The following is a 12507-nucleotide window of genomic DNA, read 5'->3' on the forward strand; positions in this document are numbered from 1 at the left end:
CACAGGCTCAATGTAAAGTCCCTACGTGCTACATGGATCAAAAGAGGACATGAGCAGGAGCATTTAACTTGCAAGCCTTGCAAAAACTTGCACTCGGTGACTGTCTGTGCTGGAGATGACAAGCAACTCAGAAGCCGAAGCCATATTGGGTTGTTAAAATGCTGATTGGCTCGCAGCAAGGACTATTAATAGCAAGTGGCAGAATAGTCACTCCCAAAATCACAACTGATAATGTATTCTTACTGCAACTGAGATTTGCAAAAATGAGAATCTTACCTGGAAACACCATGAGTGAATAACTTCCCTATACTGTACCAGGTAAAGCACATATTCATAATAGAAGCAAAAAGGTCTGTGTTCCTACATTCCTTTAGACTGTGGTTCAAAACAGCTGCAGCTATATTTGGATTTTTGGCAGATGTTCATACTGTCTCCTTGCAGATTAATTTTTTTTTCAAGTATCCTTGAGCTTCTGAGTTTCTGGGATGAGTCAGCACATCACCAGTGCAGCTGCATCTGGTACAGTTAAGCATCTCAGCCTTAATTGAGGTGTGACTGCCCTTCAGCCATATTATCAGTAGACAGTATTAGCTAAGGAAGTCATATGCTGAGCAAGATGTGATGGGGGTGGGGCTGCTGTGTTTGATCATAACAGGGGTCCCCAAACTAAGGCCTGGGGGCCGGATGCGGCCCGCTCGCCTTCTAAATCCGGCCCGCGAACGGTACGGGAATCAGCATGTTTTTACATGAGTAGAATGTGTCCTTTTATTTAAAATGCATTTCTGGGTTATTTGTGGGGCCTGCCTGGTGTTTTTACATGAGTAGAATGTGTGCTTTTATTTAAAATGCATCTCTGGATTATTTGCAGGGCATAGGAATTTGTTCATATTTTTTTTTTCAAAATATTGTCCGGCCCCCCACAAGGTCTGAGGGACAGTGGACTGGCTCCCTGCTGAAAAAGTTTATTCTGTCATTATATTTTGTGTGTGTTTGTTATGCTGTGTATATACGTGTGTGCCTTTTTAACTAACATTTTTTCATGTTTCCACTGCTTTCTCTTGCACATTTCTGGTGACATTGTTTCTAGTGATGCTGAGTGTGGTCACTCTGGCCTTTACTAGAAAAAGTGTATATATTACGCAGCTGTCCACTGAAGTTTCTAGGCTTTGTTTCAACCTGCATAATGCAAGGTCAGACTTTACAGAGTGTATTCTGGCTTGCCAATTTCTATTTGTTCTTGATTTCAAGAACATGTGCTATTTGCAAGGGAAACATACCAGTATTCCTATGTAATCAATTTTATTAAAATGTACACACACATTAGTTTAGAACAAAGGCAAGCAAGGGAGGGACATGACAGCAGTCTGTGACATTATTAATCATCATTTTTTCTCTCTCTTGGCTGATGCTACAATTTAAACTCTTTTCACACTAGAAAGTCCATCATGGCTCCCGAGCATTTTGGCATAAATATACAAAATTCATATTCCAGCGTTTTAAAAAAATTAAAGCCTCTGTCGTTTTATTGGTAGTAGTAATATTGAGAACTTCTGTTTTTTTTGTTTACTTATTTGCTTGTGTCATCTTTTCTCTTGAATATATAAAGTGCAGCTTGCTTGTCTGTAACCGGATAGCCTTGTGTCGGCTGCCCAAGTTGCCAATTTGTCTGGATGACTCTGGGGGTCTTCGCAGGCAACAGCATTGCTGGGAGGGTTACGCAGTTGTAAGAAATTGGTCACTCATTCATAGTCTGGAATTTGAAGGATAAATGCAGCCCTGTTATAGTGCAGCTGGAAGTGTCTTGCAACAGACCAGAACCAAGGGAGCAAAATACTGCTTTTTAGTGTCCAGCATTAGGTGACCCAAGGCTTGGTAGTTAACCTCTAGGCCTGAATTACCACCACCCAGATAGCTACAGTAACAAACCACTGTCATGGGGATATTGCAGTTAACTCTTAGAGGCCTCTGTATGTGGGTTTCCTAGCCTAGCCTTTAAAGACCAGCAGAGCATACCTGTTTCGTTCAGACTTAGGCAGCCTTTTTTCAAATGTGCCACCATCTCAGAAACTCAGCAGGCTTGACTGGAATAGGAGCTGTTTTTGTGTTCTGGCAGGAATGCTACAGAATGGAAAGAAGTTTGATTCCTCCCGAGATCGAAACAAGCCTTTCAGGTTCAAGATCGGCAGACAAGAGGTCATTAAAGGGTTTGAGGAAGGCGCTGCACAGGTATGCAGGATTATGCTGAAGCTCTTTTCAGAACTGATAGAACAAGTACAATAATGAGGGGTTAACATCATAGGAAGAGTGGGACGAGTGTCATATTTATAATCTCAGAGCAGGGCATAATGTGCATGGATTTGTATGCCGCTTTGAATATAAACAGCATTCAGCAGGATATGGCTGCAATCCTATGTACACACTTACCTAGTAGGAAGTCCAATTTAACTCAGTGGGATTTGATTCTGAGTAGACATGCCCTGGGGCACTCCTCCATCACTTCCTGCTTCAGCCTGTTGGAGCATCAATTGGCTATGTTCCCGCTCTCACCATGAATTCAGCAGAGATCAACTTTTGCTGCACTTCTGAAAATGCTCCAGTACCTACATTTGCAGCAATTTAAGGAATGACTCAAATAGTGCCTTTTAAAATTAATCAACCGGTGATTTAAGTTCACAGCAGTACATAATAAATTCATTCTAAGCTGACTTTAGTGCATGGTGGCAACTGCCTTCTTGCAGGCTCAATCAGCTGGAAGTCTGTACAGGCCAATGTGAATAGGCCTTAAATATCCTAGGCAAAGTCTGAATTTAGTGCAGTAAATTTGTTCAGGACTGTATGTTCCTGAGGTATATGATCAACTGAGTGCCTCTGCAGCTGCTTCTGCTCTTCCTGGAGCAGAGTTTTCCCTTAAATTCCTGAAGCTGCTATGTTACCAAATACACAACCTCCAGTTGGAGTGTGGCAGAGAAAATTATACAGCGTATGTGAGGAATACCTTACTTTAAGATGGCATTTTTTAACCCTCATGCGTGTTTTACTCAGAGGTTCATTCCATTATGTTCAGTGGTGCTTACACCAATGAAATTGTTTCTAGGAGTTCAGTTTCTGCCATCCTAAGACATCCAACATCTCATTGATATCCTGCAATTAATTGCTTGCCTTGGTCAAGTGTCTGTTGGCTCCACCTAGTGGATTGTTGCATTGGGAATTACTGTGATGTCATTAATATATTATTTCCACCTGTTGGCAGATTGGCCAAAGTACCATTCTGCATAGCACTACTACAAATTCCTGCATTCTTCTGGTGGTGGTTGGTTGCTAGATGGCAAGCATGGGGAACTTTTGACTCTCCAGAGGTTGTTGGGCTCCATATCCTAGCAGCCCAGTAGTCAGGGATGATGGGACTTGTAGTCCAACAGCACCTAGAGAACCACAGGTTAGTCGCCCCTCCTGCATGGTATCCTGACCCCTATCTAAAAGATGGAGATTATGACCCGTGACTTCCTCAGTGGAACCACTCTTTTTTAACATAGAGCACATCTTGAAATGCTTGCGTTGCTGACATGTTCTGATGTTTTCTTTTGCTTCTCGTTTTCTCTCTCCCATTTGCTATCGTTAAAAAAAAAAACGCCAGATGAGCCTAGGACAAAGAGCAAAGTTGACCTGTACACCTGACATGGCGTATGGAGCTACGGGGCACCCCGGAGTCATCCCTTCCAACGCTACTCTGATTTTTGATGTGGAGCTGCTTAGGATAGAGTAAAGAGGGGCAACTGACTGAAAAAAACCTATTGGTAACCACCATTTCCCCCCTTCCTCTGAATGGCAGGCATCTTCACTAGAATTTCCATCATTTTCACTCAAGCTCTCATGCCAACCATGCCTATCCTGAGGGTTGTTTTCCCACTTCTCTCCCCCCCCCTTTTTTACTGTTATTAGTGTTGGAATTTGTCCCTGATTAGATGCTTCTTTGCTGTAGAGACAGAAAAAAAGATGGCTGTTACATCTGAGTTGTACATTTTATTTTAATTTGCATGTGAAGCTCCAAAATTGTGATTGAAACTATATATAAATAATATATACATATATATATACATATAAACCTATAAATATATAGATTACTTACTGAAAAACCACTGCCTTATACACTTAAAGAAAAAAACACACAAGGGTGCTCAGAAATCCAGTGTACATTTCGTACACGATTGGGCATTAGCCAAACCAAGTTACCTGCGCTGCCACTTTTTCCTCAATTTGTATGTTCTGCTTGCTGCTGTTTTAAAGAAAACATCCCACGTGATAACTTTCCAAGAAGAAAAATAAAATCTTGATACTTTATGGATTTTTTTTGGCTTTCTTGTTTTTTTAAGCAGTTAAAAAACCTAAGCGCAAGAATTCTTTCTCACTCCATTGGTAATATTGCTGTAGTTTTTGAATAATCAGATCTAACAACCAAAATCTTACTATAGGTACATAGGCAGCTGCCTTCTACTGATTCAGACCATTGGTCTATCTGAATATTGTCTACACTGACTGGCAGCAGCTTGCTAGGTCCTCAGGCAGGACTCTTTCCTAGCCCTACCTGGGATTGAGGGATTGAATCTGACCTTCTGCATGCATGGCAGGTGTCCTGCCACTGAGCTTCGGCGCTTTAGTTGAAGTCCAGAAACAAGTGCTTTTCATGTATTACAGGCAACGACCGTTTGTCCAATCGCACATGCGCACCCAGTGCCAAACCTGGAAGTGACCCAAAAACGTCACTAATAGGGCAAAACCCTTTACGCGGGCCCTACCAATGTGAGCAAAACAAGGATTGCCTGTATTTGAATAATTAAAACACTACAAAATGTATTTAAGAAAGGATACCGTGTTCTACACTCAAAATATACTCTGTAAATAATGGGCGGTGTCCAGTGTCGTCAGATTTCTTCTTGCACAGTGAGGCTTTATTTTCTCCTAGCTGTGGCCCCTTTTATGTCCCCAGAAGATTTGGGGGAGGTGTGCATGTAGGGCAGTGTTTTTCAACCACTGTTCCGCGGCACACTAGTGTGCCGCGAGATGTTGCCTGGTGTGCCGTGGGAAAAATTGAAAAATTACCGGTACTTTATATATAGTCAATATAGGCACAGAGTTAATTTTTTTAACATTTTCTAATGGTGGTGTGCCTCGTGATTTTTTTCATGAAACAAGTGTGCCTTTGCCCAAAAAAGGTTGAAAAACACTGATGTAGGGGGTACTGAAAGGGAAAGGACAGGATAGCTCAACTTGCCTAGCTCATCATCATCTGTTCTGACAAGCAAGTGTTTTTTTGAGGTTTCAGCCAGTCCTTTCCCATTACTTGCTGTATGGTCCTTTTGATTGATGTGTGTGATTGTAACCTGGGCCGCCTTATACCATTGAGCTACAATTCCTCCCATATGAATTTATATCTCTGCTCTTTTTTGGAACTCATATGCCATACAAGCCCAGCTGGGCAATCTGTAAGTGATGGAACCCATTCAGGCTGACCAAAATGATACCCACTTAGCTTTAACACTTGAGGTTAGTAGAAACACAGAAGCTGGAGTGGAATCAATGTGCAGGATTTGGGGCGGGTTTTTTTGTCTCTTGGAAAATTAAATTACAAGCACCTTAGCAACATGGGTGCAGGGTATCTTAAAAACCACCTGATATTTTATATCCTGGCCTGATCATGATCTTGTGGGGGGAGTCTGAGTTGTTGACCCCCCCCCCTCCGGCTCAGATGAACAGCCCATAACTATTACCTATGCAGTCAGCATAGTGGGGTCAAGGCTGTGAAATGCTCTCCTGAGATGAGACAGGTACCCACCTTGCTAAACTTAAGGTTTTAACAGCATTTTAATGTAAGTGTTGTTTGATCGTATTTGTCCCATTTTCTGTGGATTGCTTTAAATAAAACCCCTGCGTTCAGAAGCCATAAATCACCAAAATGGGTCCGGCAGGCTTCCCAATCACGCAGTTCCAAAATACTTTCACTTTCATAGCAGAGTTTAAATGCACAGCGTTCTTGAAGCGAAAACCCCCTGCAATATCGTCTTTGTTAATCAGCAGTCTTTAACAAACGTACACTGACTCCTCCACTGTCAGCAAAGCAGATTTATTAAAGCGTAGCATAAATCAAATGCCCGGAGATGAGGCGTTCATGGCTCCTCTCCGGTACAAGCAAAAACGAAACCAACCTTCTCACACAGACTTCACACTCGGTCTGAGAATTATAGAAGTCTCATATTCAAAGCATAACATAACGTCAGTTCCTGTGTGACGGCGTAGCTAGATCTGTGTGTAACCCTTTCAGATCCTCACAATGCACACCACTTAGAAATGTGAATAATTAAGAAGTATATAGATGCCTCAAATAAGCAGGAGGCAATAAAATGACAGGAGCCAGGCGTGGAGGAAGAGGCCTTAATACTAGACTTACAAGCTTTGGCTTGCTTTCTCAATACCAATTGGCTTTGTTCAGGACCTTTCTGGTTTGAGCATTCTGCATATATCAGCCACTCCCCTGCAATCAGGAGGGTCAGGAGCCACTATAAGTTCTTGATCTGAGGCTTGCCTAAATGCTAAACTTGGGCAACTAGCAGTTATATCAGTGCACCCCATTCCATGTACTGTCAAAGTTGCAGATATATGTAAGGATTATGATAGTCATCAAGACAACCAAAGCATTCATTTGTGCTCTTTTTCTCTCAGCTTTGTTGTAGAATTACGTCAGTGTAATTTTCAAATAAGGGAATTCTATTTCCTTCCATTATTAACATAAAAGCATTTTAGAAGGATAGGCTACTTTATGGGCATAATTTCTGCTGTAGCTTTAAAAAATTAGCTTAAATTCAACTGCATCAACAAGTGTACAAGGACATTAATACCTTGGCAAGCAACCCTTCCACCATTCCTTTTAAATTGGTCTCATTCCTTGTATTCTGTTGCATCACAAGGAAAATATTGAAGAGATTTCATCCAAATAACCCTCTAGGCACTTGCTTTCCATATCCTTGTGCGGAAAGCACAAACTGTTTACTTTGTGTGCACACAGAAAAACGGGGCACCTAAAACAGGCTCTAGAAGACCAATCTGTGAATCTCCTCTGTTAATGAAACCCCAAAGACATTGCTTTGCTGAGTAATCAGCACTAAGAATAGTTGGTTTTATATGCTCAGAACCAAAGAAACATTAAAATCTGAATGAACACATAGTAACAGAAATTAAAAGGAAAATGGCATACTATTTTTATTTGTCAAATGAACAAAGTTAAAACTTAATTTTAAAGTTATGTCTATCACTTAGAAGACCAAGCAATATTAACAGCAAAACCAAAAGCAGACCAGAAAAACACTGTAAAAAAAATTGATACTGTCTCTGGATGGACACAATAAGGCTAGAACTCCTTTCATCTTTTGAAGAGCTTCACTGCAGAGATGAGTTTGTCCTTTAGTCGTCCATGCAGATGAATTATGGATCCAAAACCCAAGATAGTGGGACAGGAGGCCAGGCAAATGGACCACTGCAGCTAATGCCAAATGAACTCTGCTATTCTCTGTAACAAAACTCTTTAAAATACATCTTGGAGCCAGTTGAGAGTTCACTACCCTAATTGCACCAGACATCATTAAGCTGAATTCTGCCCTAAGGTTAGATGAACACTAGGCATAATTTCTCACTTGCAAACCTCATTCCCTACTTGCAGCTGTTTTCTAAATCTTCATGCCACTGAAAAAGACAAATTGTGGAAATACATTTATTAAACCAAAACAGAAAATAAATAAGTGTACTTTCCTTAACAGATTAAATACAACATTTTATCCGAGAATGTTTTACATGTTCCCACAACTGTAATGAGTTTATTGATTAAAGATTCAAAAGGCCTTGTATAAGCCTCTGAGCTGTGGGAGATTTCTACAAAAGTGTAGCAAATTCCAAGGCTAACCTTAATTTCAAAGGGCCAAGTATCATAACGATAGGGCAGTCACGAGTCTTTCCAAAACTGGGATTATAAAGCTATATTTGCACTAAATCTAACATCCCAAAATGTCCTTGCTCCAAACTAAGCATGCACATTTTGTGGGGCACTTAGTTTAGAAACACCGATAGGATTTTTTAAAAGAAAAAAAGTCCAAAAGAGCCAGTTCCTCATAGAGGTTATAATTTTTATTTTGGTGGGTCTGTATTTATTCCATATTTCTCCTTCAGAAGTTTGAGCTGCTCTTCCTTCTTCTTTGTATCCATCTTTTGGAATGCCTGTAATAAAACAAAAATGTTATTAACAAAAGAACACTCTTTAATCAAAACAGCTTCATGCAATCTATTTATTTTAAAGCAATCTCACTTCTTAATTTAAATGATTATCTTATCAATTTAAATGATAGACAACTTGCCTTGCCACCAAGAAAAGCAGACACTTTATAGTAACTATGTTTCAAAACACATTCATTTATTTAATTCCTCAGGAAAGGTATTTGGGAAAGAACGCTTGACCCTAAATAATACTGTATAAGCAGCCTCATGTTATGCCCATGCTCTTAAGATTTTCAGAAATCAGGAGGTGGAACAGAGGAGAAATTGCTGGGTGTCCCCAGGCACATCTGTTAACGGGCTTTTATAAGGCATCTCCTCCCATCATCTGTGAAAGATTCACTTCCAAGTAACCAAGCAAAGAAGCTTTATGAACTGGATGAAAGAAAGGTGATCCCTTTCTTTGTTAAGACATCAATGTGCTACAAGCAACTAAACTAACCCCCAATCCCCCCCCCTTTTTGCTGGCATTTTAACTTCTGTGGAAAATAACAACCTTTGTCCCATAGACAAGACAGACACAGAGCTTCTAAGAGACATACCAAGATCTGCACAGATTCAGTCAGTCACTCAATCAATCAATCAATCAATGCACAGATTAAAACCCTGACATCTTTGTACCTGTTCTGAATCTCAAGAGAGATCTGAACATAAATGCCAGTTATGTTAGTAGCCAAAGCAGCTCAAAGTAAGATGCTAGACTGAGGAGTCAAACCATTCAAATAATTTGCTCAAGCCAGCTGTTTCCTTTCTGTGGTACACAGAAATCCAGACCTTTCCCACAAGGTTATTTCACAGTCTGCAACAGTGAGTTAAAGCATTAAAACAACAAGCCTCCATCCTGCCTGCTGGTTCCTCGTCCACACAGAGGGCTGGACAAACCTAACACATATGGAAATCCTATGAGATTGTGCTTTTCCCCTATCTGCTCTGAATACTGGGGCTGGGGCATTCAGTCAATACCTTGTTCTGAATATGCAACCTGTATTGAACTGGTTCCGTTTGGAGTTTGATAAACACTTTTAAAGAATGATTCAGGTGTTTTTTTTGGTTTATAAAAAAATACAGATTTACTTCAATTTTCAGCTGAAGAAGTTTAGAGGATATTTGCTTTGGAGAACCTTAAGGGACACACAATTTGATTAGAAATAAACAGGACTGGAAGAGTTAATTCCTTCATACAAGCCCCTGCTATTGAGGGTAAATAAAAAGGAAGCATCCCAATTCACTTATATTGAATTATTCCAGCACTGTTTTCACAATGACCTTATAAAAAGTTAATCTCATGTTCAAATGTTTTAAGAAAAGCTCTTGTACTTGCCCTGTTTGCATTATAGTACAAGACAACAAGGTATCTGTTGCACACGTTGAATCCTGACAGATGGTCACAAGCATTCTTGGCATCAAAGATATCTTCATAGACAACGTAGGCTGTACCTCTAGTCTCAGGAGTATTTCCTCTGTAACAAATAATACTAATCATCATCATCTTAGCAAAAAAAAACATGTTAATATTTACACCTCTTTGTTGTAGTCACTGTTACATTCTGACCCTAGGAAAGGCAGTGACATCAATCTTTTGCTGTCTCACTTGGAGGTAAACCCAATGAAACTGGACATTAGATTATGCTGCGTAAGATATGCCTATAACATTTCTCTCACAACAAATTGCTCCCTTTTGGGTCTATTAATTATCACCCCTGTAAAAAACTACAACCCAAACACACACACAACCAAAACTCTCTGCATAATTCTAATATTTTCACTCTGGACATTTGCCCTGCGGAATATCCCACATATTATATATGTCTATGTGCATTGCCTATATTGGTTTCTTCCCCAGACAGAATTCAAATCAAGTGGGCTTATATATTTAGACCCCCAACTGCTTTATTTTACATTGAAAGCTGCAATAATGACCTGTCAGTCAACTAGAAATCTACTGGACGTATGTAAGAAAATTCTAATTTCTATGCTTAGTTTGGCAATGTACAACAGACTTACACTCTGATTTGTCGAATCGGTCCATATTTTCCAAAAATGTCATACATTTCTTCTGCTGTAATTTTATACGGTAAGTTTCTGATATATAAAATTCGATTCACTTCAGGGGGCAGACGGATCTAGAGTTGGTAAAAATCACAAATTAGCAACAAATTAGCAACATGATTTCTTTGTATGGTATGTATATATGTAATCATATATATATATGAAGGGGGGCGTAGCAAAGGAGCTCTGGGAGGGACCAGCAAGTGGCAGCCCAGGCGGCCAATGAAGGCTCAGGTGGGTTTTTTTTTTTTGTTCTTGTTCTGCTCCCCTTATTTTCAAATCCGAAAGTTGACAGCTATGGTCCGAAGTAGGCTAATAATAATAATAATAATAATAATAATAATAATAATAATACACACCACAACATATAGGGGTGCCCCTGAGCCTGATGGCTAATAATAATAATAGCCCCACAATATATGGGGGTGCCCCCCAAAGCCCGAAAGCTAACTAATAACAACAACAACAACAATGGCAGCCCCACAACATATGGGAGTGCACCACCCCTCGAGCCCGAAGGTGGTTACCCCAGCGGACCCACTTAAAGCCTTTTCTCACGTGACGCGCCCTCCTGAATGTCCCGAAGGTGCATGAGGAAGAGGCGCAGAACCAGACGCGGAAGGCGGCGAGAGAGAGAGAGAAAGAAAGAAAGGAAGGAAGGCAGGCAGGCAGGAAGAGGAGTCGGAAGCAAGGAAAGGGCGGCCGACGTACAAAATGGCCACGCGCCCCCGGCCCCGCCACGCACAGGAGAAAGGGAAGGGGGGGTCCCTGCTTACATTGGCGCGTTTCGCCGCTTGCATCGCCATGACGGCGGCCTTGTGTGGGAAGTTGCTGCCGCTGCTGAGGAAAACGAGAGCGTCGTCGGTGCCGCGACTGACCAAACGAGAGGGTCGCGGAGCCTCAGCACAGCAACAGCCGCGTCCTACGCCTGCGCCGGAAGAAGGCACGCGGGGAACATCCGCTTGGCTTCGCCTCTCTCTCTCTCTCCCGGATATGACGCCTGACTTCCGACGCTCCGCCATAAGAGTGGCTGGCGATGGGGTGGATAAACTGGAGCGGATCCAGTTGCTGCTGCTCCCCCCCTTCTTTTTCTTGCAAAACCTTCTTACGTCCAAAGCTCAGCAGCCAAAGGAGGCAACTTACTGCAGGAGAAAAAAAGTTAACCCACAAAGGGGAGGGAGGAAGTCCATGGGAATTTAAGTAATTCTTGTTTTGTTTTGTTTTTGATGTAAACATTGAGGTTTTGTGGCATAGCTGTCAGGTTTCAGATTTGAAAATATGGGATCACATGGAGTAACACATGGAGTAACACATGACTGGAAACATAGGTGTGCACTGCCTCTAAATAAAAAGAAGTGAACAAAAGAAGGCTCACTAGGGGGGCATTGCTAAAAAAATGTCAACTTTGTAACCAGAGGTTCAACTGAATAGAATCTGAATCACATGCACCACAAGGCCTATATGCAGCCTCCGTTTAAGGTGGCTCCTGGCCTGGCTTTTTACAGGCCCCAGCTGACTGCACAACCTGGCCTTTGGAAAGGCCATATAGACAGATACCTTTCGCTTCTGCACCCCTCCTTTGCACACCTGTCAACACAACCACATAGGCATTTTCCACAACAGCTCCGCAGCACAAATCCCTTCTGCAGGCAGGCACCCGTGCACAAGAAATACGCTGCGCTCCCCACAGCGGACCCATGCTCCCTCGTCCTATCGAATTTCCCCTCTGCAAGCTGCATCCATAGATAGAACATCGTACCTAAATATTTCCATTCTGCACAACGCGCAGCATTTGCACGACCCCCTCCTGACAGCACCACACACGGAGGGATAATTCCCACACACAGCTTGATGGGCGCAACATTCTGGAGGAGAGAATTTGCGGCGTTTGTTCGGGCAGGCCGGGTCGTCCTCTTATATACCTGCTGGGATTGACAAGTCATCTGACCCTCACCTGAATCTCGTCCTCTTATATACCTGCTGGGATTGACAAGTCATCTGACCCTCACCTGAATCTCATAGCTCTCTGGTAGCTGCCTCTGATCAGTTATCATTTAACTCTTGGGGAAAATAATTAGCATCACACATCATGTGCCTGGAAGTTGCCAAACCAATTAACCAACCAGAAGGGCTACTGTTAATAGC

General features: G+C 41.7%; 2 protein-coding genes across 6 annotated transcripts in view; one reads left to right on the forward strand and one right to left on the reverse strand.

Moving 5' to 3' along the window:
- Positions 1 to 4342, forward strand: part of FKBP1B (FKBP prolyl isomerase 1B) — a 45360-nt gene extending 41018 nt beyond the window's left edge. For 3 of the 5 annotated variants that reach the window (XM_033142971.1, XM_033142967.1, XM_033142968.1), the window contains exons 3-4: positions 2114 to 2226; positions 3635 to 4342. In XM_033142971.1, coding sequence (XP_032998862.1) covers positions 2116 to 2226; positions 3635 to 3763 — 240 coding nt within the window. In that variant the 5' untranslated portion in view covers positions 2114 to 2115 and the 3' untranslated portion in view covers positions 3764 to 4342. Of the gene's footprint in view, positions 1 to 1095; positions 1191 to 2113; positions 2227 to 3634 lie in introns of those variants that run through there. The other 2 variants (XM_033142970.1, XM_033142969.1) reach the window with 2 other exon arrangements.
- Positions 4343 to 8129: 3787 nt separating this feature from the next.
- Positions 8130 to 11269, reverse strand: SF3B6 (splicing factor 3b subunit 6). Its single transcript, XM_033142973.1, has 4 exons — positions 11139 to 11269; positions 10318 to 10436; positions 9635 to 9773; positions 8130 to 8259 (listed from the first exon to the last, which is right to left on the reverse strand). Exons 1-4 carry the CDS (start codon positions 11166 to 11168, stop codon positions 8170 to 8172), a joined length of 378 nt encoding a protein of 125 aa, XP_032998864.1. The 5' UTR covers positions 11169 to 11269; the 3' UTR covers positions 8130 to 8169.
- Between the last annotated feature and the right edge of the window lie 1238 nt (positions 11270 to 12507).

The sequence above is a fragment of the Lacerta agilis genome, chromosome 3, assembly GCF_009819535.1.
Source record: "Lacerta agilis isolate rLacAgi1 chromosome 3, rLacAgi1.pri, whole genome shotgun sequence".
In the NCBI taxonomy this organism is placed as follows: Eukaryota; Metazoa; Chordata; class Lepidosauria; order Squamata; family Lacertidae; genus Lacerta; species Lacerta agilis.